Source organism: Tachyglossus aculeatus, chromosome 10, assembly GCF_015852505.1.
Source record: "Tachyglossus aculeatus isolate mTacAcu1 chromosome 10, mTacAcu1.pri, whole genome shotgun sequence".
Taxonomy (NCBI): Eukaryota; Metazoa; Chordata; class Mammalia; order Monotremata; family Tachyglossidae; genus Tachyglossus; species Tachyglossus aculeatus.
In genome coordinates, this window is record NC_052075.1 from 46137890 (window position 1) to 46165395 (window position 27506).

A 27506-nucleotide genomic window follows, 5' to 3' on the forward strand; every position below is an offset into this window, starting at 1 on the left:
ATCCGTACAAACATATATGCAGGTGCTGTGGAGAGGGGAAGGAGGTAGGCCTGGGGGGGTGGGGAGGAGGAGAGGAAAAAGGGGGCTCAGTTTGGGAAGGCCTCCTGGAGGAGGTGAGCTCTCAGTAGGGCTTTGAAGGGAGGAAGAGAGCTAGCTTGGCAGATGTGCGGAGGGAGGGCATTCCGGGCCAGGGGGAGGACGTGGGCTGGGGGTCGACGGCGGGACTGGCGAGAACGAGATACAGTGAGGGGAGCCTAGAAGGGGAGACAGACATAAAAATACATTGCAGATAAGGGAAACAACCTAGTGCAGTCAGAAGACCTGGATTCTAATCTCGTTCTGCCACTTGGTTGCTGTGTGACCTTGGTCGAGTCCCTTAATTTCTCTGTGCCTCAGTTTCCTCATCTGTGAAATGGGAATTCTCCTTCCCCCAAGACAGTGAGCCCCTCTGTGGGACAAAGGACTGTGTCCAATATAATTATGCTCTATCTACTTACCTACCTCTATCTACCTACGTTATGCTCCACCTGTTCTACAGTCTTTGGCAAATAGCAACTGCTTAACAAGTACTATTATAATAATAGTTATTTTTGTTATAATCAGGCAGGATTTGATCTGGGAGGTAAAAGGCTCACAATTTTTGATTTGCTACCAGTCACATCAGTTTAATCTGCCACCTATGGCTCTTATCAGACACAGTTTTCCGAATCATGTATGAAAGTGAATACTGTGGATAACATTTGTTAAGCCTCTGTTACAGTAGACTCCTGAAATCTTCAGTCGTGTCTTTTAGGAAATATAGTTTCCTGTCTCAATTTAAAAATCAGTTTCCGGGGCACTTTAGAGATCAAGGCAATAAAATGTATAGACAATATTGTACACTATAGAAAATTCAATAAACTTGTTTTTAAAAGGAGCATTTTTTTAAAAGTGCCTCCACTCTGAACGGAAAATCTCAGAAAGGAATGTGAACCCACATATTCAATCTGTCACCAAATGCTTTCTGGTCAAACTTCCCACTGTCGCTAAAATCCTCACTTTCCCCTCCATCCCACCTGCTACTACATTTATCCCAGCCCTTATCCGATCCTGCCTTAATTGCTGCATCAGCCTCCTTGCTAACCTCCCTGCCTCTTGTCTCTCTCCCCTCCAGTCCAGAACTTCACTTTGCTGCCCAGATCATTTTTTTACACAAATGTTCAGACCATGTTTCCCCGTGCCCCAAGAGCTGCCAGTGGTTGCCCATCCACCTCCGCATCAAACAGAAATTCCTTACCATTGGCTGTAAATCACACAATTGCCTTGTCTCCTCATACCTCACCTCTCAGATTTCCTGCTATAACCCAGCCTGCACACTTTGCTCCTCGAATTTTTGTCTTTCTCGCTGCAGACCTCTCGCTCATGTCCCACCTCTGGCCTGGAATGCCCTCCCTCTTCTCATCCAACAGATAATAATAATGACGGCGTTTGTTAAGCAATTACTATGTGCCGTACACTGTTCTAAGCGCTGGGGGGTTGCAAGGTAATCAGGTTGTCCCACGCGGGGCTCACAGTCTCAATCCCCATTTTACAGATGAGGTAACTGACGCCCAGAGAAGTCAAGTGGCTCAAAGTCACACAGCAGACAAGTGGCGGAGCCCAGGATTGGAACCCATGGCCTCTGACTTCCAAGCCTGGGCTCTTTCTACTGAGCCATGCTGCTTCTCTAATGATCACTCTTCCCACCTTCAGAGCCTTATTGAAGGTACATCTCCTTTAAGAGGCCTTCAAAGACTAGGCCCTCATTTCCTCAGTCAATCAATCAATGGTATTTATTGAGTGCTTGCTAGATGCAGAGCATTGTACTAAGCACTTGGAAGAGTATGGTACAACAGAATTAGCAGACAACTAGCAGCTTCTCCCACTCCCTCCTGCATGATGATGATGATGATTATGGCATTTATTAAGTGCTTACTATGTGCAAAGCACTGTTCTAAGCGCTGGGGAGGTTACAAGGCAATCAGGTTGCCCCACGGGGGGCTCACAGTCTTAATCCCCATTTTACAGATGAGGTCACTGAGGCACAGAGAAGTTAAGTGACTTGCCCAGAGTCACACAGCTGACAATTGCCAGAGCCGGGATTTGAACCATGACCTCTGACTCCAAAGCCCGGGCTCTTTCCACTGAGCCACGCTGCATCACTCTTGCACTTGGATTTACCCTCTTTATCCTCTGCTCCCTCAGCCCCACAGCACTTAGGTACATATCTTTATATTACAGTCTGCCTTCCCCTCTAGACTGTAAGCTCAGTGTGGGCAGGGAACGTGCCTATCAACTCTGTTATATTGCACAGGGCTCTCTTCCACGGCCGCCTTCCTCTGGACGTCTAGCCCGGGTTCCATATTTTAGATCCTTAATACTCCCAAATCTTTCTAGTTTTTCACCTCTTGCCTAGTCTTGCTCATCGTGGGCAGGGAATCATCATCATCATCAATCGTATTTATTGAGCGCTTACTATGTGCAGAGCACTGTACTAAGCGCTTGGGAAGTACAAATTGGCAACATATAGAGACAGTCCCTACCCAACAGTGGGCTCACAGACTAAAAGGGGGAGACAGAGAACAAAACCAAACATACTAACAAAATAAAATAAATAGAATAGATATGTATAGGTAAAATAAATAAATAGGGTAATAAATATGTACAAACATATACTGTGTATTGTTTTATTTTACTCCCAAGCACTAATACAGTGCTCTGCACACGGTAAGTGCTCAGTAAGTACGATTGACTGACTGGCTGACATGCTGATTAAGAAGTACAGCGAGAAACCAGAGATCACGGGTTCTAATTCCAACTCTGTTGCTGACTTGCTGTGTAGTCTTATTAGGTCACTTCATCTTTTGGCAGCTCAGTGGTCTGATCGTAACTGTGCCTGCCCTCATGGGATGTTGAGGACAGCAATCACTTAGAATGATTGGAACAAGTTCGGCAAGTTGTAGAGATGTAGGAAAATGAAAATAGATGAACGATTGGCCCCATTTGCTCTTTGCAAGGGTGGTCCTACTCATTGGCATTCTGCCGCTGGTCTGAATGTTTTCTCTTGTTGTTTTCTTTTCTTTGGTAATGAGTTCTTGGTGAAATATGTTTCTGTCTATTTTCCAGGAGGTCCTGATGATAATTTAATTGAAGGCGGAGGAACAAAGTTTGTCTGTAAGCCCGGAGCCAGGAACATTACTGTTATATTCCATCCATTACTCAGGTAAGTCTGGAATCTCTATTGTACTTACTGTGAGTCAATATTTTTATTATTTATGCTGATCTCTTGAGCGTGAGTACCATGCTCAGCATTGTATAAGACATAAGAGGTTCTGCCTCCCTCCCCTGGGCCTTAACTATCAAAGTCAGACAGACCAGTAGAAGCATATTGCACAGCTAAGTAGCTAGTTAGTTCTCAGAGGGGCAACTTAGTAGGTATTTATACTTGAGGTTGTTTGCGTTTTTCTTTGAGAGATAATCTGTCTCACTAATCTGTATTAATGACTGGGAAATCCTGCGTGAATTGGCAGGCCTAGGAACAAATATGGTTTAAAAAAAATATCAAGGACACAGCATCCATCAAATATTCAGCGTGGTTTGATTTGAAAAAAGCGGCTAGTGACTGGAATAAAATTTAGCAAGAGAATAATGAGGGTATTGTGGATCCATTGGCATTTGGGCATAATGTGCGTTGCTTTTAATAAGGGTTTTTCTGACTCTTTCCATTTTGATAAATTTCAAACCTAAAAATGCTTAATTTACTGTAAATGAGAAAGCTGCTGTTTTGGATGCATTCAGTTGCTCTCTGTCCTCCCAATCCTCACCTGATTGTGTACACTGACTATATATACTGCCTGACAAGGAAGCAGTGTCCTGGGTTCAAATTAAATTCTTTGGGAAGGACATTCATCCTTTTTAGGTCATTCAAGTCCCATTTGACAAGCTGAAACTGAACCTAGAAGGTGAGGACTTTATTCCTTGGTACTGCATTCTGTATTACTCTTTTATTAGTGACGTTCAACTTGAGGCTCCATATTTTTAGATCTTTTCTTTTGGGGAGCCTCTAGAATGCTGAAAAGGAAATTGCAATCTGCTGGAAACCAGCTGTAATGAAGACTACCCTTTTCTCCCCCACCGCCCCCGGAATGAAAGTTTTATGTTTGAATGAAGGCTAGCAGTGCACAAGCTTTTATTCTACGAACACGTCTGCTTTTCCAGTCATTATGGGGGAAGGCTTTGCTCTAGTAAGGACTATGCATCTTGGCCGAGGTGCTTAATTTAATATATTTGTGTGGCTTTGTTAGAAGGGTGGTCTCCATATTGTAATAATTCCCCAGGTAACTTGGCTGCAGATGCGTGATTCCCTTTCTAAGACTTGATCGCTCTCCCACTGGTTTTACTTGCTTATTTGACCTCTACCATCCAGAGTTATAATTTATTATTGATTAGAGCTGGCAGAAGTTTTGTTGCAGCTTGTAGCAAATTGTTTATCATTCGTCGTTTGTGTTTTGCTTAATGAAAGAGGAGCATTTTGCGCACTGAGAGGTAAGTTAATTCTGTTATACACAGGTGTGTCGCCTGGACTGCAAATTAGCCCCGATCCAAATTGCAGCATTGCTTCGCCAAACACATTACAGACTCTCGGTTGGAGAATCGTAAAGGGCTCTTGGAACTTCAAATGGCTGGGCTGTTTTAAGTTCTAAGCGCAAGGGTATTGCTTCACTCCTGTATTATTATGGTTTAATTGAATTTTACTTTTTGCACTTGATAATTTGCTGAGTAATTTTGTTTCATTGTTCCTGCAGTATTGTGTGATGCTTTCTTCCTGGTGGGAAGAGGCGACACTTGATATGTTTCACCTTTACTACAACTACTTGATATTTTCCACTCCCCACCTTCTTTTTTAATAGTAATAATAATGATGATGGTATTTGTTAAGCGCTTACTCTATGCAAAGCACTGTTCTAAGCGCTGGGGGGATACAAGGTGATCAGGTTGTCCCACGTGGGGCTCACAGTCTTAATCCCCATTTTACAGATGAGATAACTGAGGCACAGAGAAGTGAAGCGAGTTACCCAAGGTCACACAGCTGATAAGTAGCAGAGCTGAGACTAGAACCCAGGTCCATCTCATTCAGGCCCATGCTCAATCCATTAGGTCATGCAGCTTTCAGCATTTATGTAGTGATCTTTCCATTTTTTTCCCATCTTTGTAAATACTTTTGTGTCTCTCTTTCCTATGAGCGCATAAGCTTATTGAGGCAGGGATTGTGGATTTTACTTTTACTGTATTTTCCCAAGCGCTTCATACAATGCTCTGTTCATCGTGGGCTAGCTCAGTTAATCGTGTTTCTTGGAGCTCCTACTGTGTGCACAGAACTGTGCCGTGGACTTGGGAGAGTTACAATAGTGACAGAAGACAGTGAATACTATTGGTGGAGTCAAGTGGTTCCACTTTCGCTTGGTAAGAAAGAAAAGGGAAAAGCTCAATTGTGGCTCAGTTGTCCTCTGGCTATTCTTGTCTAGGTACTCTTTCTCATCTATTTTGATGGCTGTTCTGTTGTTCAAACATAGATCCGTAGATCTATAAATATTTTAGAGCCGGGAAGAATTTAGGAGGTCATTTGGAACCTCAAGGGGCCACCCATTTTCAGGCAGGTCAACTGTTAGTCCATCCAAATCCGATGGAAATCTGTTCTTTTCTTAAAGGTCTCTAGGGGTGGAGACTTCTACAGCCTTCCTTGATAGCCTCTTCCAGAGTTTCATCTCCTGACTGACGATCAAGATTTTTTTTTGTCTTACCCACATCTCTCTTTAATTGAAATACATTTCCTGTGGTTCAGTTCTTTATAAAAATGGAGAGTAACTGACCAAAGAGATTTCTTCACCCATTTATGGGCAAATGTGTCATCAGTTAACATGGGTGCTTGGACGGGAATGTATGTCCAGAGTTCATCTAATCCATTCCCCTGCCTGTAGTCAGAAAATAATAATAATAACTTTGGTATTTGGTAAGCACTTATTTTGTGCCAAGTACTGCACTAAGCAACGCAGTAGACGCAAGATGATTGAGATAGACACAGTCTCTGTCCCACATGGGGCTTGTAGATTAAGTAGGAGGGAGAACAGAGATTTTTATCCCCGTTGAATAGATGAGGAAAATGAGGCACAGTGAAGTGACTTAACCAAGGTCCTACGGCAGACAAGTAGCAGAGATCGAATTAGAACCCAAGTTCTCTGATTCCCAGGACCATGCTCTTTCCGCTAGGCTCTTCCCTCAGCTCCATCAAGGTAATTCCAGGGAAATGGGTTCTATTGTGTCATCCCCATTATCATCAGTAGTATTTATTGAGTGCCTGTTGTATGTAGAGCACTTTTCTATGATCCTGGGAGAGGGTAATAGAAGTGAAAGATGTGGCCCTTGGCCTTAAGGAGCTTGCACTTCATTGGGAGAATTTCAAATTTTAAATCGGACTCCACCAAATTTCCCCAGTGGGACAAGCTTAGAAGGTGCTAGTATTGTCTCTTCACTTTCAGCGAGGTTTCTGTCATGTTACCTTTCCCCACTTTCAAAAGATAAGAATGAGTTAATTTTGATTAATTTATCCTCTTGGACTTGTTATTATATCCTCCTCCTCCTCCTCCTTTTCCCAAATTAATGATAAACTTATGTGACTTATTTTTTGTCTTTGTCATGCAGCTTTGGCTTGTGTTTGGAATTTCGTATTTTATAAATGAGTGGTATTTTATAGCTGCTATGTAAATAAACCTACACTAGCAAAAACATTTCACAGAGACTGTTGCTTTGACAGAGACTCATTTTTATAATGAGTGTACAATGTGACCATTTGCCGTAAAGAATCAGATATTACTTTGTAGTTGGTGTAAATGGAAGATTTAGCCCACAAAATGAATTGTACATCCAGTGCCACAGCATGGCTTCAGTTAACTAAGGATAGAGCAGGCCACAGAAATCCTCTGCATTCCCAGTTTTGGAATATTGTAAAATTGTTATTCGATGATTTAGAGATTTCTTTCCTGACTGACCTCTGGCACAGAAGTGTCCATCAATGAGAATTAGGGGTGGGAAGGAGGGCCCTGAGCCTTCTGGCGTGGTAGCCAAATTTTTCTGATTATGCTCTTCAGAATGACCATGGAGATCAGAGAAGCAGCATGGCTCAGTGGAAAGAGCACGGACTTTGGAGTCAGAGGTCCTGGGTTCAAATCCTGGCTCTGCCAATTGTCAGCTGTGTGACTTTGGGCCTTAACTTCTCTGGGCCTCTGTTACCTCATCTATAAAATGGGAATTAAGACTGTGAGCCCCCCGTGGGGCAACCTGATCACCTTGTAACCACCCTAGTGCTTAGAACAGTGCTTTGCACATAGTAAGCGCTTAAATGCTATTATTATTATTATTATTATTATTATCAGGTCAGTTAGGCAGAGGAAGGTACTAGCTGTTCTCAGCCATGTGCATCAGAAGCTTATGCTATTTAGGAAGCTGAGCAGATCCAGCCCAGCACTCAGGAAAATGGTTGTAATGAAACAATTTTCCCATTTCAAAAGCGCTAGTATTACAGGTCTTCATCGGTGGTAGGGTTTTAGTTAGGATAAATTGGATTACAAGAGCCCCCTCTATTTTCTGTAGAACCCACCCTCCCCAGAACCCTCCCATGCTTTGCCCTCATTCACATTTGGTCTTCATAAAGGCACAAAATGAAGTTACCTTTTGTTGAGAATTTGTTAGATCCCATTCATTAATTCAGTGGTATTTGTTGAGCACTTACTGTGTGCAGAGAAATGTACTAAGTGCTTGGAAAATACAATTCAGCGACAAATAGAGATAATCTGTACCCAACAACAGGCTCACCGTCTAGAAGTGGGGAGACAGACATCAAAACAAGTTAACAGGCATGAAGAACAGTACTTGGCACATAGTAAGTGCTTAACAAATACCATTATTATTATATTATTATTATTAATAGCATCAATATCAGTAAATTTGTGAGGGCTAGTCAAAGGCAGTTGGTTTGGGTTAAATCTTTTTTTTCTAATAAATAAGTACTTGATAGCCATGTGACTTTAAAAACTTATTTTGATTTTGTCTATTTGGTTTTGTTATCGTTGACCTTAAGAATGTAAAAGGCTTACAAAAATTGCAGAAGTTCCGAAGTTGAAAATTCGGTTTAGCAATCAGCTGCTTCAGTCATGCATGAGTATTGGGCTGTACATCCTGATCCTGGGATGTATAGTGCATCTTGTAGGATAGCTGTTCTCTCTTGTGCTGCCAAACCAATGAGGAATATTCCAATTTTTCATTGAGCAGAACATGACAACACAGGGAAGGAAACATTTGGGAAAACTTTCCCTCTGTTGTCATCCAGTTGTATAGAAATTGGCCTACATGGAGTTCACAAAATGTCAGCCACGAGAGGAGCTTTCATTCCAGACTGCCTGAAGCGGCAGCCTGGCCTAGTGGAAAGAACTTGAGCCTGGGACTCAGAGGACCTGGGTTCTAATGCAGACTCTGCTACATGATAGTAATAATAACAATTGTGGTATTTGTTAAGCGCTTACTATGTGTTAGGCACTGTACTAAGTGCTGGGGTGGATGCAACCAAATCGGGTTTGACACAACCCTTGTCTCACATGGGGCTCACAGTCTCAATCCCCATTTTCCAGATGAGGTAACTGAGGCACAGAGTGGTTAAGTGACTTGCCCAAGGCCACATGGCAGATAAGTAGCAGAGGCGGGATTAGAACCCATGACCTTCTGACTCTCAGACCTGTGCTGTATCCTCTATGCCATGCTGCTTCTCACTTGTCCGTTGGGTGATTCAATTTCCCTGTGGCTCAGTTACCTCATCTCATAAATGGGGATTAAGACTGTTTGCCTCACCTGGGACATAATAATAATAATAATAATAATAATAATAATAATAATAATAATAATAATAACATTTGTTAAGTCCTTACTATGTGCAAAGCACTGTTCTAAGCGCTGGGGAGGATACAAGGTGATCAGGTTGGCCCACGTGGGGCTCACAGTCTTAATCCCCATTTTACAGATGAGGGAACTGAGGCACAGAGAAGTTGTGACACAGCTGACAACTGGCGGAGCTGGGATTTGAACCCATGACCTCTGACTCCAAAGCCCGTGTGCTTTCCACTGAGCCAAGCTGCTTCTCTGACTATGGACTATGAACTATGTGCAACATGATTAGCTTGTATTTACCCCTGCACTTAATTCATAGTTAACACACAGTAAAGGCTTAACAAGTACCATAAAAAAAGAAGCCATCTCGATTCCCTGGGATGGGTGGCTTAACTTTTGAAATGAGGATGCCAAGCAAGTAGTTCCATGTCTCAGATGTTCCATTTACAGTTTAATAAGATTTAAGTAGACATTGCCATCCACTTACCAGTGCTCCAGAGTCCTGGTTTTACCCTGAGAGAAATCAGGCAACCTAAGTGACAGGTCACTTCTTGTGCCTTCAATCTCAAGCGATGAGAAATTGAAGGTGAAACATCAGTTTCTGCACATATTGCCTGATTTTTCACCAAGACATTCGCCCCTAGCCCCTTCTTAATTGCTCCACTTGCAACATGCCTGGATACTTTCTGCAAAGCCTTCTTTTCTGCAGGTGTTTGACTTGTTTCCTTCGCCATCTCTGCAGGATCTGCCCCATCCTTTCCTCCAAATGGACACCACACTACACCAGGCACTTTCCACCTCACCACAGCTTTCCCCATCAACAAAGCTTTTCTGAAATCTTATCACCTCCAGGAAGCCTTCCCTGATTAACTTCTAATCTCCCCATATTCTATAACCCCAACTGCCTTCATACCACCTAGTTGCTCACAACTCCCTGTAGCACTTATTTACTTCTCTTTTATGCTCTATTATTTCCTTCTCTGATGTATTTTAGAGTTCCATCTCCCTTGCTAAATTGTAAGGTCTTTGAGGGTGGGGATAATGTATAATTAACTCTATTGTACTCCTCCATCAATGTGTTGAAAACAGGCATTCAGTAATTATATTGATTGATTATCATATTGTGACAACTACTGCATCAGCCTTCTCACTGACCCGACTCCAAATCTTGCCCTCCTCTAGTCCATACGTCACTCTGCTACCCAGATCACTTTTTCAAATGTCCTCCTGCACACATCTCTCCACTTCTCAGAAACCTTCAGTGGTTACCTATTCTTCTCCACTTCTCCCAGACTAACTTTCTCTCTGTGCCTCTTTCTTGGCTCTTGCACTGATAATGTTCCTGTTGCCTCTGCCTGAAAATTCAAATTCAGCAGACCATGCGTCTCCTCATCTTCAAAGCCCTCTCATATCTTACCTAAGAGGCCTCCCCCAATTAATTATATTGTTACCAAATCATATTTTCCCATCAGCTTCTATATCACGCACTTGAACTCAAGAGCTTCCAGGGCACTTATGCATATATCATTATTATTATTATCATTATTTGCCATCTAGTCTTTACCAATTCATAGTGACTCCATGGATATACTTTATCCAGAACGTCCTATCCTCTGCCATAATCCGCAACCTTTTCTAGTAGTTCTTCCGTTGTTGTTGTTATCGTCTCTCTCCATCTTACTGCTGGCCTGCCTCTTCCGTGTTTTCCCTGGACTTTTCCAAGCATTTCCAGAGAATTAGTCCTCCTGATTATGTGTCCAAAATATGCTAATCTAAGTCGAGTCATTTGGCCTTCCAAAGACCACTTTGGTTAATTTGCTCCAAAATCCATTTGTTTGTTGTTAGGGCAATCAGTGGCATTCGCAAAAGCCTTCTCCAGCACCATATTTCAGAATAATCGATGTTCTTTTTATCCAGCTTTTTCAGTGTCTGGCTTTCAGACACATACATTATCACTGGCAACACCATAGAGTTGATCATTTGTATTTTTGTGGCAATTATTATATTAGCACATTTCATGACTTTTTCCAGGCTCTTCATAGCAAGTCTTCCTAACATTAATCTTTGGCATATTTCTTGGCTACTAGTTCCTTTATTATTGATTATCGACCCCAGGTGAGAAAAATGAAGAATTTCAGTCTTCTCTCCATCCACTCCAAGTGTGTTAAAACTTCCAGTTGTTATGGTCTTTGTTTTCTTGAAATTCAAATATAGACCCATCTTTTTGCTCTGTTCCCTAACTTTTAATAATAAGTCCTTCAAATCTTCACTTTCTGCTAGTAGGGTTGTATCATCAGCATAACGAAGGTTCTTTATATTCCTTCCTCCAATCTTTTCTCCCTGTTTGACTTCATCCAACCGGCTTCTGTCATTAGGTATTGGATGTAAAGGATGAACAGATAAGGCGATAAGATATATCCTTGTCTTACACCTTTACTACTGGGAAACCAATCTGTTTCTCTTTATTCTGTTCTTATTGTAGCCTCCTGTTTGTTGTACGTCATAAGTATCTATCATACGTACCCTGTTACTTAAGTACTAACTCATGGGCAAATCCCCTTTTTCTCTTAGCTCCTATTTGTAAATTATTCTAGTACAAGGCTCTCTTGATAGAATGTAAAATATTTGAAGACAGGAACTATATGGCTAGAGCACAGGCCTGAGAGTCAGAAGGTCATGGGTTCTAATCATAGCTCTATGACTTGTCTGCTGTGTGACCCTGGGCAAGTCATCACTTCTCTGTGCCTCAGTGACCTCATCTGTAAAATGGGGATTGAGACTGCGAGCCCCACGTGGGACAGGGACTACATCCAACCCAATTAATTTGTATCCACCGCAGCATCTTTAGTACAGTGCCTGGCACATAGTAAGCGTTTAACAAATAACATTCATTCATTCATTCGTATTTATTGAGCGCTTACTGTGTGCAAAGCACTGTACTAAGCGCTTGGGATAATTATTATTCTTACAACTTCAGAGCTTTGAACATTGCTTGACACATAGTAAGCACTTAACAAATACCATTAAAAACAAATAAAAAGTAGTCTCCTTTCCCAGTGACTTTGTACTCTTCTCTGCACTTTTTAGGTGCTCAATAAATAATAAGTATTGAGTGATAATTCCTAAGCTTTGAGCCGTTGATGAGGGATAGAGCAGAAGGAGAAATAACTGCATTTGCAACTGAAGAGGAAGAGCATCTTATTTCCTTGCAAATTCATAACTGTCTGGCAAGTCGAACTAGGAAAACTAGGGTAGTAAAATGTTCAGTGATGAATCTCCTATTTCACCATTTACTTGGAAGAAAACTGAAAATCCCATTGTTTTGGCTTTGGTCTAAAGTCTCCCATTTGTTCTGGGAAATGCAGTTGGCCATTGGTAAATACAAAGTCTTGCACACTTGGGAATTTTAGCAGCCCAAGTGACGGGTCTGTTTTAACATTTGTTGGGTGTTCTTTTTGCTTGTTTGCTTCAGCTGGCATTTGAAGAGCTCTTGGCTCTTCAGGGTAATAATCACTTTACATATGCTTTACGGAGAATGTTTATTACCAGACAATTGAAGAACAGATGCCTACCAACTTGGGGGTGGCACAGGAGAGGCAGGAGGGAAGAAAAGCGAGGGAGTGAAGACGTAGGAGATGGCATTTTAAATTTTCAGAAAATGCCAATGTTCCTCCTGTTTTTGGGAGGACTCTGAGGCGCTCTCCCTGCCGACAGCAACCTCTGTTCATTAGGGCCTGGCAGCAATTAAGGAAGTCCAGGGTGGAACGAAAAGTAAAACTGTCCTTGGTCAACAATCAGTAATTGGGGAAACTGACCTCAATTTCTTTCCAGTGGGCAGTGTCTGCTAAGTCAGCTAGCTGCTTCCTCTAAGATCAGACTGCCTAGGAATAGCAAAGTCATTCTAATCACATAAGGTGATTTACTGAACAGAGTAACTCACTAATACGAAAGAGCCTTAACAGATCTCGAGAATGACCATGGTATAAAAAGCCATTATTTTGAAGGCACCCAGAGCAGTGTTGTGTGTGCAAGGGGAAAGAAGGTGACAAAAAGTGACAAAGGTTATAAAGGTGACAAAGTAGCCAAAAGAAGAACCGAGTCAAGATTGGCAGGAACCTGTAACTAGGGCAGTGCTGTCAATGTGATTTATATTCCTAAAAAGTAGTTACTCCTTGAGATAACATTTAGGTTAGTCATTTTGCTCTTAAAAAAACATCACTTTTTTCATTCATTTTTTTCAAAGGTGTGAATAACAAGGTAAAAGTAAATGTATACAAACTGGAAATCACATTTGTAGAAATTTTTCAGGCAGGGAAGCAAATGTGAGTACGTCTACCTGGAAGAAAAGGGATCTCCTTTTTCAAGTAAGGGAAGACCATTTGGTGCCATGAAAACCAGAATTTACCTTTAGTTCAGTTCTCTCCAATTTTTAAGGGGGCCCATTCGTGTGCCTTTATGACAAATGTTTTCCATTCTAAGATAAATGAACCTTAATGAAGCATGTGGAACAAGTGTTTATACTTATATCCTTTAAAGTCTTCTACTCTGGCTTTATGAAATAATAATTGCAAAATTCTAGGAAGAAGAGAAGAACACAAAGCGAATGAATAGATAAAGGAATTGAAAGCATAAAGGAGTGACTGGAAAACTTTTAGGAAAATTAAATGGGGCCAAAAGTAGAGAACCAAGTGAATTCATATTTCAGAGGAAACCCCAGGACAAAAGAATTGCATTAGTCTAAATGGTCGGTTTTGGATATTCTTCATTGTCTGTTCTTCATGTGTCATATCTTGCTTCCCAGAACTGGAAAAAGGATCTTTTGAAGAGACAGACTCTGTTAATGGGTTTTGTAATATATTTCAGTATTTAAATTGAGACCTAAAACCTCTCTTTGACAAGGGTTGAATGCCATGAAAATTCAAAGTGTTGGACATAGCATTACATGTTTCCGATCACAGAGAATTGCTTCTTATCGTAGTTTCTGAGCAAGCGTAAAATCACAGAAGGAGCACCCTGAAATCTCCAGCATTTGTAGTCTCTCTGAACTTGGCAGAATCTAGGATCTCTGGAGCCCCGAAGAGGCTGTCGGGAAATTTATTCCGTAGCAGATGTAGGAGATGTTTTCTGAGCCTCGTGCCGTATGTTTGCTTAGACTTCTTCAGCTCCGTTGATGGTGAATCCTCCAACCGGTTTAATTTGTGGGGAGAGGGAGGACGTATGTTAAGAATCGCTGTGGTCTAGTGAAAAGAGCCTGGACCTAGGAGTTAGAGGACAGTGCCTGGCATAAAGTAAGTGCTTAAATACCATTATAATAATAATGGCATTTATTAAGCGCTTACTACGTGCAAAGCACTGTTCTAAGCGCTGGGGGATACAAGGTGATCAGGTTGTCGCACGTGGGGCTCACAGTCTTAATCCCATTTTACAGATGAGGTAACTGAGGCACAGAGAAGTTAAGTGGCTTGCCCAAGGCCCCACAGCTGACAAGTGGCGGAGCCGGGATTCGAACCCATGACCTCTGACTCCAAAGCCCGTGCTCTTTCCACTGAGCCACGCTGCTTCTCCATACTAATAATACAATTATTAGTATTATATAGAAAGCAAGTAAGAGCAATCTGTAATGAATGAGGTTTGGCATTAAAACTACCTCTCAGGTCTACAGAGGGGAGATTAATGTCTTTCCTGAGAATTTTAGTACACCTAATGGTATTTGGGATAGTGGTGAGAAAATTTAGTTCCTTAAGCTGCTCTTAGAGAAGCAGCTTGGCTCAGTGGAAAGAGCCTTTGGAGTCCGAGGTCATGGGTTCAAACCCCGGCTCCTCCAATTGTCAGCTGTGTGACTTTGGGCAAGTCACTTAACTTCTCTGTGCCTCAGTTACCTCATCTGTGAAATAGGGATTAAGACTGTGAGCCCCGTGTGGGACAACCTGATCACCTTGTAACACCCCCAGCTCTTAGAACAGTGCTTTGCACATGGTAAGTACTTAATAAATGCCATCATAGTATGAGAATCTGAATAATTGCAGCCATGAATTCTGTTGCATCCAAAAGTGTTTTCCAAAGATTTTTTTCCAGAGTTATGGCAGAAGACCTTGTGGTCCAGGATCTCACGGGTCCAGGTGGTGAGGATTGTTTGGTGCCCATATAGTTTTGAGAAAATTTTGCCTCTTTAAAACCTCATAGCGCTGTTTTTTCATTTCTTTTTTTTCTTTTTAGTTTGGCTAATTTGCTACTGGGGCTGAAAAAGAAGAAAAAATTCTAATTGGAAAGGAAGCAGGGATTTTAGGTTTGGAGGGGACCTGGATGGAACAGGCCAGAAAGCTGCCATTTTGGGTCTTTTCAACCCCGAGTTGATCTTTTCAAAGATCTGGGATGCAACAAGACTGAGAGTTCAGCTCCAACAGCTGTTGAGGCCACCACCTTCATAGAATTGGGACATACGCTTGGTTCAGTGATTATTTAGATGTTGTTGCTGGTGGACTTCCTTGTTCTCAACACTTTGTATTTGGGACCTTATCTGTGGGAGAGCCAGTGCGTGCTATAGCAGAGCCGTAACTCCTTTTCCTATGACAGGCACTCATAAAATCTGGATAGTTACATTACAAACCACAGACACAGAAGTGTATTGCTGTGACATTGCGAAAAGGGGAGTTCATTTTGATTCAGGTCATTGCAAAAATGGGGTGAGGTGGGAAGACAAAAAAGAATCACTATGCTATTTCTTAGGCTTTTTGTGAGTTGACAGTCAGGTCTGTTGTGTTTGATTAAGAATGTCAGTATATAAAAACCTAAAGCTAGGGCTGTTCATTCCCTTGGCAGCGAAAGATCACCCCACTCCCTTCACATTTAAACCAAAAGCCTCCTGAATGAGACATTTTTTTTTCTATTATTTTTTCTTTGCCAAAGTAGGTGCTTCAGCATATCAGTGGTTTGGAAAACATGCTTCGTCTTCACTGCAAATCAAACAGGCTGTCATAAATTATGCTTCCTTCTGATTTTTCTTCCTCTCCTGCACTCCTGTTGAGAGCAAAAAAGCCTGAGGAAATACAGAAATCCTAAATGTTGTTCAGCTTCTGACATGAAACTTAGAATGTCTATAGAAAGCTTAGACTTCGCTATTCATGGTTAGGGTTATAGATCAGCTATTCTTTTCCAGTGTTTGAGAGTAATGCAAATGATGTTCAAAAAAATTCCTTTACTTTCAGGTGCCCGCATCATTTTCCTCCCCAATTCTGTCTCTACCACAGTCTCCTCTTTCTCCCCTCCTATGCCTAGAGAAAAAGTGAAAGCTTCTCAAATGTCGTATTTGAGGTACTCTAGGTGTCTGTGATCATTCATTTTTCATTTTGCTTTCTGTTACAGGCCCAAACATTCAGCATTGCTGTCTTAATGTGAGGCATTTATCCAAATGTTTACTAGTGAGTTTGAGAAGGAGATTTTTAGAGTTTAAGTATTCAGAGCACATTCTTTTAGGGTTTTTGTTAAGCACTCAATATGTGCCAGGCACTGTACTAAGCACTTGGGTAGATACAAGCTAATCCAGTTGGACACAGTCCATGTCCCACATGGGATCACAGTCTTAATCCCCATTTTACAGATGAGGTAACGGAAGCACAGAGAAGTGAAGTGACTTGCCCAGGGTCACACAGCAGACAAATGGCCGAGCTGGGATTAGAACCTAGGTCATTCTGACTCTCAAGCACATGCTGTATCCACTAGGTCACACTGCTTCTCTATTTGAGCTGAGACATTAGCTTGGTTGATTATTAGCAGTTGATAATGTTTAAAGAATATATATAGCTGTATGTGTGTATGTATATATATATATGCATATATATACACACACACATATATATATACAAACACATCTGTATAATATATATAGATGTATGTGTGTATGTATATATATATACACACACACACATATATATATATATATACACACATATACACACACATCTGTATAATGCATTTGTCATTCCTTTTAGGAGTTTGTATTAATTCCCAAGAATATAATATATTCATCTTATGGAATTAAGCATGCTTTCGGTGGGTGTTTCGGGGGCAGGTGGAGTTTAACTGAGGATTTGATAAGATTTTCAAATCCTCAGAAAAACCGAAGATGATACCTCCTCCATTAGATTGTAAACTCCTTGAGGGCGAGGACAGTATCTACTATTATAAGCTTTGGCATCCATCCAGAAGGAACCAAACCCCTCTTTTCCCAAGGTTAAAGAAATTCGGTAGTAGATCTGAGACTAATATTCAGCTTTCCTTTTTAATTTTTCTGGGATGCTTTTGCCGTCTCCTCTGCCCTACTTTTTTTCTTCATTTTTTTTTAAACCTATTATTAGTCCACATCCAGAACTGGTTGTAAGTGTTAATTCAGGGTAAAAGTAGTTACTGAAAGACAAAGTTTACCCACAGTCTAAAATGTGGTTAATCAGATCATCTCATTTTAATCTTAATGCATCTGATTTCCATAATTTAAAAAGATAAGATGTCGGGGTAAGAATATGAGCTCTCCCCAGCAGACTTGATTGGATTACTAATGGGAGTCCATTAACCCAGCAGGCTGGGTTCTTAATGAAGCTCCTCCGTCTCTACTCACGATCACAGCAAACACTGGATAAACCATCACCAAGTCTGAAAGGAATATGATTACCGTGACCTTTGCTAAGATTTCACATGCATGATCAAATCCAAGGACTACTGTGAGTTTGATCACGTGCAAACCTAGAATCCCTGGATCATCTGTACAATAGCCTCTTATAAACAGGCATGGCTTTTGACTTCCCGCTACTTGTATTAAGGTCCGTTGTAGAAAATGAAGCCAAAGTTTATGTGCTTTCTTAACTCCAGTAAAGTTTGGGTAATGAAGAGTGGAATCAGCTTCCTGAGTGTACATGCACCGCATAGTTTAGCAATCTCATTATGTGTTGTGCATAAATATGAAGGTCTCACTCAATTAAGCCAAAGCAGATGCATTCTGAAAACCTCAAAATGCTAACTTTCACAGGCCTGTACAACAGTGAAACTCTCATATGACATTGTGAATTAGGCCCCCAGTCCCTCATATAATTTCTTCCTGCTTAGAGTTCCGCTCATTTCAGTCAATCAATGGTATTCGAGTGCGTACTATGCGCAGAGCTCTGTGCTAAGTTCTTGATTAAATACAATGGAATTGAATTGGTAGACACGATCCCTACCCTCATGAAACTCACCTTGTTGATTTTCTGCTGCACTCACCTTCCACTCTGCCAGTACCAATCTACTTACCGTACTTTGACCGTATATCTCTCATCACTGACCCCATGCCCACATCCTCTCAATCAATCAATCAATCAATCGTATTTATTGAGCGCTTAGTATGTGCAGAGCACTCTCCCTGGCCTCAAACTCCCTCCCCATTCATTTATGACAGACTACCCCACTCCCCACCTTCAAAGCTTTATTAAACTCATATCTCCTCCAAGAGGCCTTCCCCAACAAAGTCCTCATTTCCCCGGCTCCTTCTCCTTTCTCTGTCACATTTGCACATATGCGACTATCTCAATTGGCCCAAAAAGAAGGCAAAGAAAAGAAGATCCTCTTTATCGGTTTAATTATTGTGATCATGAAAGTTACTTTGAATCTTCTAGAAGTAACACCCATTGCAAGAGGGAAGACAAATTCAAAGAACTGTCAAACATCTCTCTCTTTTTCTAATAAACTCTTTAACCCCTTGATATTCACCCACCTTCAGCCCCACGGCACTTATATTGCTATCCATAATTTCTTTTGGCATCTGTCTCCCTGCTAGACTGTAAGCTCCTGGTGGGTAGAGAATGTTCCTACCGATTCTGTTTCATCGTACTCTCCCAAGTGCTTAGTTCAGTCTTGTGCACACAGTGAGCACTCAGTAAATACCATGAATTGATTGACTCAGAAAGATAGACATTGCAATATGTTACGGATGGGGAGAAAACAGAATATGAGAATACACTTGTAAGTGAAGTGGGGCTAGAGATCCTAATTAGTATAGTAATACTGTTTATTAAAATGCTTATTTTGTGCAGAGCTCTGAAATAAGCACTGGGAAACCATGCGCAGGCGTACATGAGTTCTGTGAGGCTGGAGTGGCATGAATATTTGATATTTTAAAAGCCTCATAAGTAGTAGTAGTAACAGTATTTATTAAGCACTTACTGTATGATGAGCCCGGAACTAAGTACTGGGGAAAAAACGTCCAGGAGAGAGTTTGACACCATCCCTAGCCCTCCAGGCACTTGTAAGTGGGCGTTACACAAAATCCTTGAATGTCAAGAAAGGAATTATATTACACTTATTTTTCTTTTGAGAAAACTGAGATATAGAGATGAAATGGCTCCTTGGGGTCATATAAGCATCATGAGCAGTACTCACTTCTCAGCTTCTCTAACCATTTGACCACAGATTGTCATTCCCCCAGATATGACGGGAGGAGGTAAAATGTGTTCTGGGATACATAGAGTACTGTGGTCCACAGGCGAGATTTTGCTTGCATTCTAGACATAAAATGAGAACGTTACCCATTTGTGAATCTGCTGTGAATGTTGCTCTGAACCTTTGGAAGCTTCTCCTGCCTCCATCACTCTCTGGAGAATCGGAGCCTGGATCTTACATCACTATAATGCAGTTTTGTTTGTTGTGCAGCTTTAAAAAGTTAGTGACTCCATGATGCCTCATTGTTTCTGAAATCTGCCATAGGTTAAGTGACTTTTCAGTATTTTATTATCCTGTAGATCTTCTTTGCCTCCAGATACTAAAAAATCGACTTTACAGATTTACATTCCTGGGACACCGCATCCAGCCTTCCATCTCATCTACCCTCTCTGTTTCTCTCTTTACATTTGAAAGGGAGACCCTCAGAGAGGAGTCCAAAAAGGGTGAAAGAAGTTACCATTCCCATGGGATGAAAAGCCAGATGACATTTTAGCTATGATTCGTTTCCCACTACCTAATAATAATAATGATGATGGCATTTTTTTAAGCACTTACTATGTGCAAAGCACTGTTCTAAATGCTGGGGAAGTTAGAAGGTGATCAGGTTGTCCCACGTGGGGCTCACAGTCTTAGTTACCTAAGCCTTAGTCTTAGGTACCTCAGTTACCTCATCTGTACAATGGGGATTGAGGTAACTGAGGCCCAGAGAAGTTAAATGACTTGCCCGAAGTCACACAGCTGACAAGTGGCAGAGCCGGGATTTGAACCCATGACCAAAGCCCCGGCTCTTTCCACTGAGCCATGCAGCTTCTTCCCCTATGCCCTCTTGGGCCCATCAGGATGCTCTTGTGAGGATATGACTATGAATAGCTATCAGTCAGTCAATCAGTGGTTTTTACTGAGCACTTACTGTGTGCAGAGCACTGTACTAAGCATTTGGGAGAGTACTGTAGAGTTTGTAGACAGGATTCCTCCCCATGGGGATCTTTCAGTTCTAGAGGGGAAGACAGACATTAAAATACATTACGTACAGGGGAAATGGCAGCGGGTGAGGATATGTACATAAATGCTGTGGGGCTAAGAATGGGGTAGACATCAATAATAATAATAATAATAATAATAACAACAACAATGATGACATTTGTTAAGCGCGTACTATGTGCAAAGCACTGTTCTAAGTGCTGGGGAGGTTACAAGGCGATCAGGTTGTCCCACGGGGGGCTCACAGTCTTAATCCCCATTTTACAGATGAGGTCCCTGAGGCCCAGAGAAGTGAAGTGACTTGCCCAAAGTCACACAGCTGACAGTTGGCGGAGCCGAGATTTGAACCCATGACCTCTGACTCCAGAGCCCGTGCTCTTTCCTCTGAGCCACACTGCTTCTCTAGAGTTTAGGGGAATGTTTAGATATTACAACTTTAAGTAATGGTCCTGTGAGTCTCATGTGGGGCAGGGACTGTCTCTGCCATGATTGATTTGTCTCTATCCCAGTGCTTGGAACAGTGCTCGGCACATAGTAAAGCGCTTCACAGACAAATTCCATGTTACCAAAATGAAAGGTGGCATGACATCTCCAGTTTTGAAAAGACAAAGCATTTTGGTGGGGAAATAAGAGCACCAGGGCAGTTCAATATTTACGATTAAATTAGTTTCCAATATTCCCAACTTCTCTTTTGCTTATCAACTGCCAAGAAGCTCCTCCAATACTCTAGCTCACTTAAAGCATACCCTTTCATTTGGCAGTAAGTTCTGTTTTTCTGGTCGGTATTTACCTGTTTGTTGATTTGTGAGGCCAAACCTATCACAGAAAATGTGATTTTCCTTTTAGATATTATCTTCCCTACATGGCCTGATTAGTGACTTTAAGTGAAATTATTATGTAAAAACATTACTGGCGAATTGCAGGTTGTCTAAATACTGTATGTTTTTGCTTGAGAACATTGACACCGAAATGTAGTTCCTTCTTTGCAAAGAAAAAAAAAACTGAAGATGAAATGCAGCCAGAATTTAATTTGTGAAATGAGCCTTTAAACCCAATTGTTCCCCTCAATAGTGGAAACCATGGCTTTTTATTTCCTTCCTAAAACCAAACAGTGCCCATATAATGTCACTGGATTTGGACCAATTTGTGTCTTCAAATTAGTATGTAGTTTTGCCAGCCAATTCTGTGAAATGGTATAACTGAAGACACTAAAGCTTGCATCAGTATGTGCACTTGTGCGTGTGTGTATGTTTGCGCACATGTGAATATGTGCTGTTGTGTTGTAGCAGCTACGGGACTGGTCCCAAGTAAGACCCTTTAAACCTGAGGGAGGGAGCGTTCCAGGAACCTTAAGCATCGTGGCTCATTGGAAAGAGCACGGGCTTTGGAGTCAGAGGTCATGGGTTCAAATCCCGGCTCCACCAATTGTCAGCTGTGTGACTTTGGGCAAGTCACTTAACTTCACTGGGCCTCAGTTACCTCATCTGTATAATAGGGATTAAGACTGTGAGCCTCAAGTGGGACAACCTGATCACCTTGTATCCTCCCCAGCGCTTAGAACAGTGCTTTGCACATAGTAAGCGCTTAACAAATGCCATCATCATCATCTGAACACGGATCTTTTATCAAGGTTTTATACTGACAGTTTTAGCTGGCTGTAAAGAGAGTGTCTGCAACAGATATATGAGCAGTGGATACTATCCTTACCCTGAAACCTAATCCCCATCAAGTAAACTGTATTTCTGTCCCCTGGTGTTACACCATCAGGGGATTCATTGTCATTCGTTTATCTACTCCAAAGGGAAAAAAAAGTATTTTTAAAAAGTCACCTAGTGGCATATTTTTGCCTTCCACTGATTGTAGTGTTGGGGAGAAAGAGGCTGCTTCTGTGAAAGGTTCCCAAAGCGTAATTTTTTTGGCACTCAAGTTGGTCCGTTTTAGTTCTAGGAAGGGCAAGTGCGACTATCTCAATTGGCCCAAAAAGAAGGCGAAGAAAAGAAGATCCTCTTTATCGATTTAATTATTGTGATCATGAAAGTTACTTTGAATCTTCTGGAAGTAACACCCATTGCAAGAGGGAAGACAAATTCAAAGAACTGTCAAACATCTCTCTCTTTTTCTAATAAAACCTTAGAGTTCCAGAATAAAAAGTCACCCTTTTGCCCATGTTTGATGAGGATGACTGACGGCTCGCACAGAGAGATCAGGTCTTGTTGGGGTCCGGGATGGGGAAGACATCATAGCAGAGAAGATCAAAACTCTCGTTTCACTGAAGCAGAAAAGTTTCCGTTGAAACTTTTTATAAATCCAAGGGAAAAGATCTATGTTCAAATAATAATAAAAGAGACCCCAAACCCCATAGCTTCTTTGTACTTCAAAACCTCTATTTGTCTTCATCAAATAGAGCCAGTCATCCCAGTTTATCAGAGAGTGTAAAGAAAAAAAAATAAAATAAACCCTATTAATCCAAGGCAAGCGGAGTTGATATTATTGGAAATACCCCATGGATCAATTCACCATTAATCCACATGTACGTGATGAATACTGACATATATTTGAGGGTGAGTAGATCTATTAGATCTCTTTGAGAATTATAACTGAATTTCAAAACACATTATTACTCCAAAGCGTCGTGAATTGATTCACAAGTATTTCCTGAGCTTAGATGTGGTGCTAAGAACAGTAGATGTTTAGAAATTGTTAGATATGACTCCAGCTCTCTAGAGGTTTACAAAGTAACATAAATGAAATTAGCACAGGTATGGCTAGAGAAATTCAGTACTAAAATTAAAATACTGCGAATGAGGGCAGGGTTACTACTTGGTGACCCTTCCAGGACGTGTGGATGGGAAGAGTGTGATATAGAGAACAAGGGAAGGTATGGTAACATGCTAATATTAAAACCTTCGTAGTAAGAGAACGCGGATCCTTGTCACTTGTGAGCTTCACTTCTCCACCCTTCCTTTATCTCCTCTTCTTTAAAGCAAGCAGAAATTTACTCCTGTTTTGGAAGTGCCTCCTTTCTAGACTGTGAGCCCACTGTTGGGTAGGGACCGTCTCTATATGATGCCAACTTGTACTTCCCAAGCGCTTAGTACAGTGCTTTGCACACGGTAATCGCTCAATAAATACGATTGACTGATATTACTTTCTATTCCTTAAACACTTCAGCGCTCTGCATATAGGTTTATCCAGTGTAGTGAGTCCCTTCCCCTTTGTAAAAAGCTTCCCACCTTGCAGTTAAGACAAAAGTTGACTATCTCTGAGTTTGTTTATATTTCCGTGTAACTGCATATGCAGTGCACAAAGGCCCAGTAAAGCCATGAAATGAACTGGGGAGGGAGATTGTTGGGTGAATACCGGAGTGTGGTCGTGGTCAGTAAATTAGGTAGACTTGGTGAATTGCTGAAGTCAGTGGAGTTAGGCCATCTACCTTATGTTGGGGAGGAAGTATGGCAGGGATAAAGGAACAAAGGAGAGGAAAGAGGAGGATTAGGTGTCCTTGTTTAGAATGCGATTTTTCTTCCTAAGGGCTGGGAAAATAGGGTGTCTTTCTTGAGTCACGACTGTGATTACTTATGCTATCCTACCAGATGACCTCAAGTCCTTTCCAACCACAGGGCTTTAGGAGGTATAAATGAAGCCTTCAGGGAGGGTTTAGAGCTGGGAAGAGTGTTGAATTCGATATGTCAGTTGCCACTTGGGAACTGCAGGTGAAGTTTCCTCATGTCTAATGCTTTGTCGAATGAGTAGCCAAGCACTTTTTTTTTTTGACAGACACTGAAAGTTCATTCATTCATTCAGTCGTATTTGTTGAGCGCTTACTTTGTGCAGAGCAATGTACTAAGTGATTGGAAAGTACAATTCAGCAATAAAGAGAAAAACCCTGCCCACACCAGGCTCACAATCTAGAAGAGGGGAGACACATCAAAACAAGTAAGCAGGCATCAGTAAAAATAAATAGAATTATATATAATATACATCAAAGCAAGTAAACAGGCATCAATATAAGTAAATAAAAGTATAGATATGCACATATATGCACAAGTACTTTGGGGCGGGGAGGGGGAGAAGAGCAAAGGGAGCGAGTTGGGGTGACAAGGAGGGGGAGGAGGAGCTGAGGAAATGGGGGTCTTGGTCTGGGAAGGCCTCTTGGAGAAAGTGAGCCTTCAGTAGGGCTTTGAAGGTGGAAAGTGTGATTGTTGGGCAGATTTGAGGAGGGAGGGCGTCCCAGGCCAGAGATAGGACGTGGGCCAGGGCTCGATGGTAGGACAGGCGAGAACGAGGCCCAGTGAGGAGATTAGCAAAGGCAGAGGAGCAGAATGCGTGGGCTGGGCTGTAGAAGGAGAGAAGGGAGGTGAGGTAAGAAGGGGCAAGGTGATGAAGTGCTTCGAAACCAACAGTAAGGAGTTTTTGTTTGCTAAGTTGACAGGTTGGTTAAGACTCACAGCCAATCTGAAGAACCATACCATACTGACGTGCCCTGAAATACATTTGATAACGGTAGCAGGGTAGTAGTTAGTAGTAGTAGGAGTGATATATATTGAGCAACCACTAGGTGCATTAGACTGTACCAAGTGCTTGAGAAAATAAACAGAAACAAGACCCATAACCTACTGTCAAGCTTGCATTTTAATGGGGGAGACAGACATACAAATATTTACAAATAGAGTAATTAGAGTGAATGATTGTCTAAACAGTGGATACACATATACATTCACATTTGCAGAGGAAGGGCATGCATAAGTGGCTTGGGGTAGCTACCAGGCTGTTGACACAGGAGGTAGTATTTAATTACGGAAGTCTTGTGGAAGAAAGTGGGATTTTAGGGTGGCCTTGAATATGGGAAAAGCTGTGATCTGTTGGATTTGGGTAGAGTGGAGAACACAGTCTCTTTGAAGTCTCCCTGGTATTCAAAAGGTGAGACTGGCAGTTTTTAATATTCAATCGTATTTATTGAGTGCTTACTGTGTGCGGAGCACTGTACTAAGCGCTTGGGAAGTGCAAGTCAGCAACATGTAGAGACGGTCCCTACCCAACACCGAGCTCACAGTCTAGAAGGGGGAGACAGACAACAAAACATGTAGACAGGTGTCAGAACCGTCAGAACAGACAGAATTAAAGCTATGTGCACATCATTAAGAAAATGAGTAGAATAGTAAATATGTACAAGTAAAATAAATAGAGCAATAAATCTGTTCAAATATATACAAGTGCTGTGGGGAGGGGAAGGAGGTAGGGTCGGGGGGATGGAGAGGAGGAGAGAAAAAGGGGGACTCAGTCTGGGAAGGCCTCCTGGAGGAGTTGAGCTCTCAGTAGGGCTTTGGAGGGAGAAAGAGAGCTAGCTTGGCGGATATGTGGAGGGAGGACATTCCAGGCCAGGGGGAGGACGTGGGCAGGGGGTTGATGGCGTTAATAGGCTGGGTGGTGGCAGAAGTAATGATATCTCAGTGCCCACTTAGTGCAAAACTCTGAGGCAGTACAACAGAAGCGAAACCCTGGCTCCTTGACCAGAAGGACTTTACCATCATTATAAACCTGGCAAAAATGCCCATTTGGGAATAGTTTATTTGACTAACACCTACCAGGTCACCAAAATATTGCCCTGGACAAGCTTTTCCAAGGCCATGCACCACCACGTCTACTCAGTGACCATAACTTCACAGTACTGAGCTGTCTGAGATTTCTGGCGTGACTTCTTCCCTATCCCTGTGGCCCGGCCCCATTACTAGTCTGGGTTTTCCTGAGCAGATTCCTAGAAGCCAGTCGGGCTGGTACCAGTGTTGGTAAGACAGATGGGTAGGAAGAGGAGGGAAGCCGGCCCAACACCTGGTAACCCTGGAGTACACTGCCCCATCTAACTGCCAATAGTTCATATTCCTGGGCTCATCAGGAATCCCCAAATGGGGAAGCAGCATGGTTCAGTGGAAAGAGCACAAGCTTGGGACTCAGAGATCTTAAGTTCTGAGATCTCAGCTCTGTCACTTTTGCCTTGCGAGACCTTGTGCAAGTCACTTTTCTGTGCCCCAATTTCCTCATCTTTAAAAGGGGAATTAAATACCTTTTCTCCCTTGCCATTAGGCTGTGAGCCCCGTGAGGGACAGGGACTACATCAGACCTGATTATTTTGAGTCCACCCCAGTGATTAACGCAGTGCTTGACAGATAGTAAGCGCTCATCAAATCCAACAATTTAGGAATATTAATAATAAACAAGGAAGCACGGAATAACACTCTTAATTCCGTGATCCCAGGTAAACAAATGATTTCAAACCGCATGCCAGTGGCTTAGATCCATTGGTTGAGGCTGAAAATGGAGGAGCAAATGATTGGAACTTTACAGAGGGGAAGGCAGGCTGATGGAATTTTTTCTTTGCTGTTGATGACCACACAAATCCCTGCTTATAGATGTAGTATAAAAAATTGAGTGGTGTTCCTGGGTTTGTTTTTTAAAATTTAAAATCACTCACTGTGTACTAGAATATCTTCTTCACCCCAGTAGCCTTGGTTAGATAGATGGATGGCCCCCATTCCCTTAAAATGATGCAGCAAATGAAATGGAGGCAGAATTCTGATGAAATTACATGTTACAGATCCATGAACACCAAATAAGTGAATCGCAGTGGAAGGTGTAACAGTGAACCCTAGAGGAATTAATAAAGATAGACTACCACCTGTTTTAAATTGTTTCCATCTTAAGCACCGTAAGTCTTGAAATAAAATAGAAGCTCAGTATTTGAACTAACTGGTTTCTGGGCCTGCCTGGAGATACGATTCATCCTGATCATCAGACTCCAAGTGGAATAATGTTAGACAACTGAGGAATTTTGGATAATTTTTTTCAACTTAGCACATATTCTCAATTAGCATTCGTAGATTTAACCCACATCTCTTTTTTCTGAATGGTAGGACCTGAAAAAAATTAAAAGAAAGCTCCAGCTAACAAATGCACATTCACTTAATTCAACACATGCTGGGAAAGATATGAAGAGAGCCAGAGAGATAATCAAAAGTGCCAGAAACTTCTTCTTACCTATATTTTTTTTCTGCAGGAATGAGGAACGATAAAATATATGTTTTTAGAAGAAAATATGTGGCGATCCTTGCCAA

At 41.8% G+C, this 27506-nt stretch overlaps 1 protein-coding gene across 2 annotated transcripts in view; it reads left to right on the plus strand.

Annotated features, from left to right (window-relative positions):
* The window catches only part of EXOC4 (exocyst complex component 4), a 628131-nt gene that overhangs the window by 284615 nt on the left and 316010 nt on the right, over positions 1–27506 (plus strand). For both annotated transcript variants that reach the window (XM_038752201.1, XM_038752202.1), the window contains one exon: positions 3145–3241. In XM_038752201.1, coding sequence (XP_038608129.1) covers positions 3145–3241 — 97 coding nt within the window. The remainder of the gene's footprint in view (positions 1–3144; positions 3242–27506) is intronic.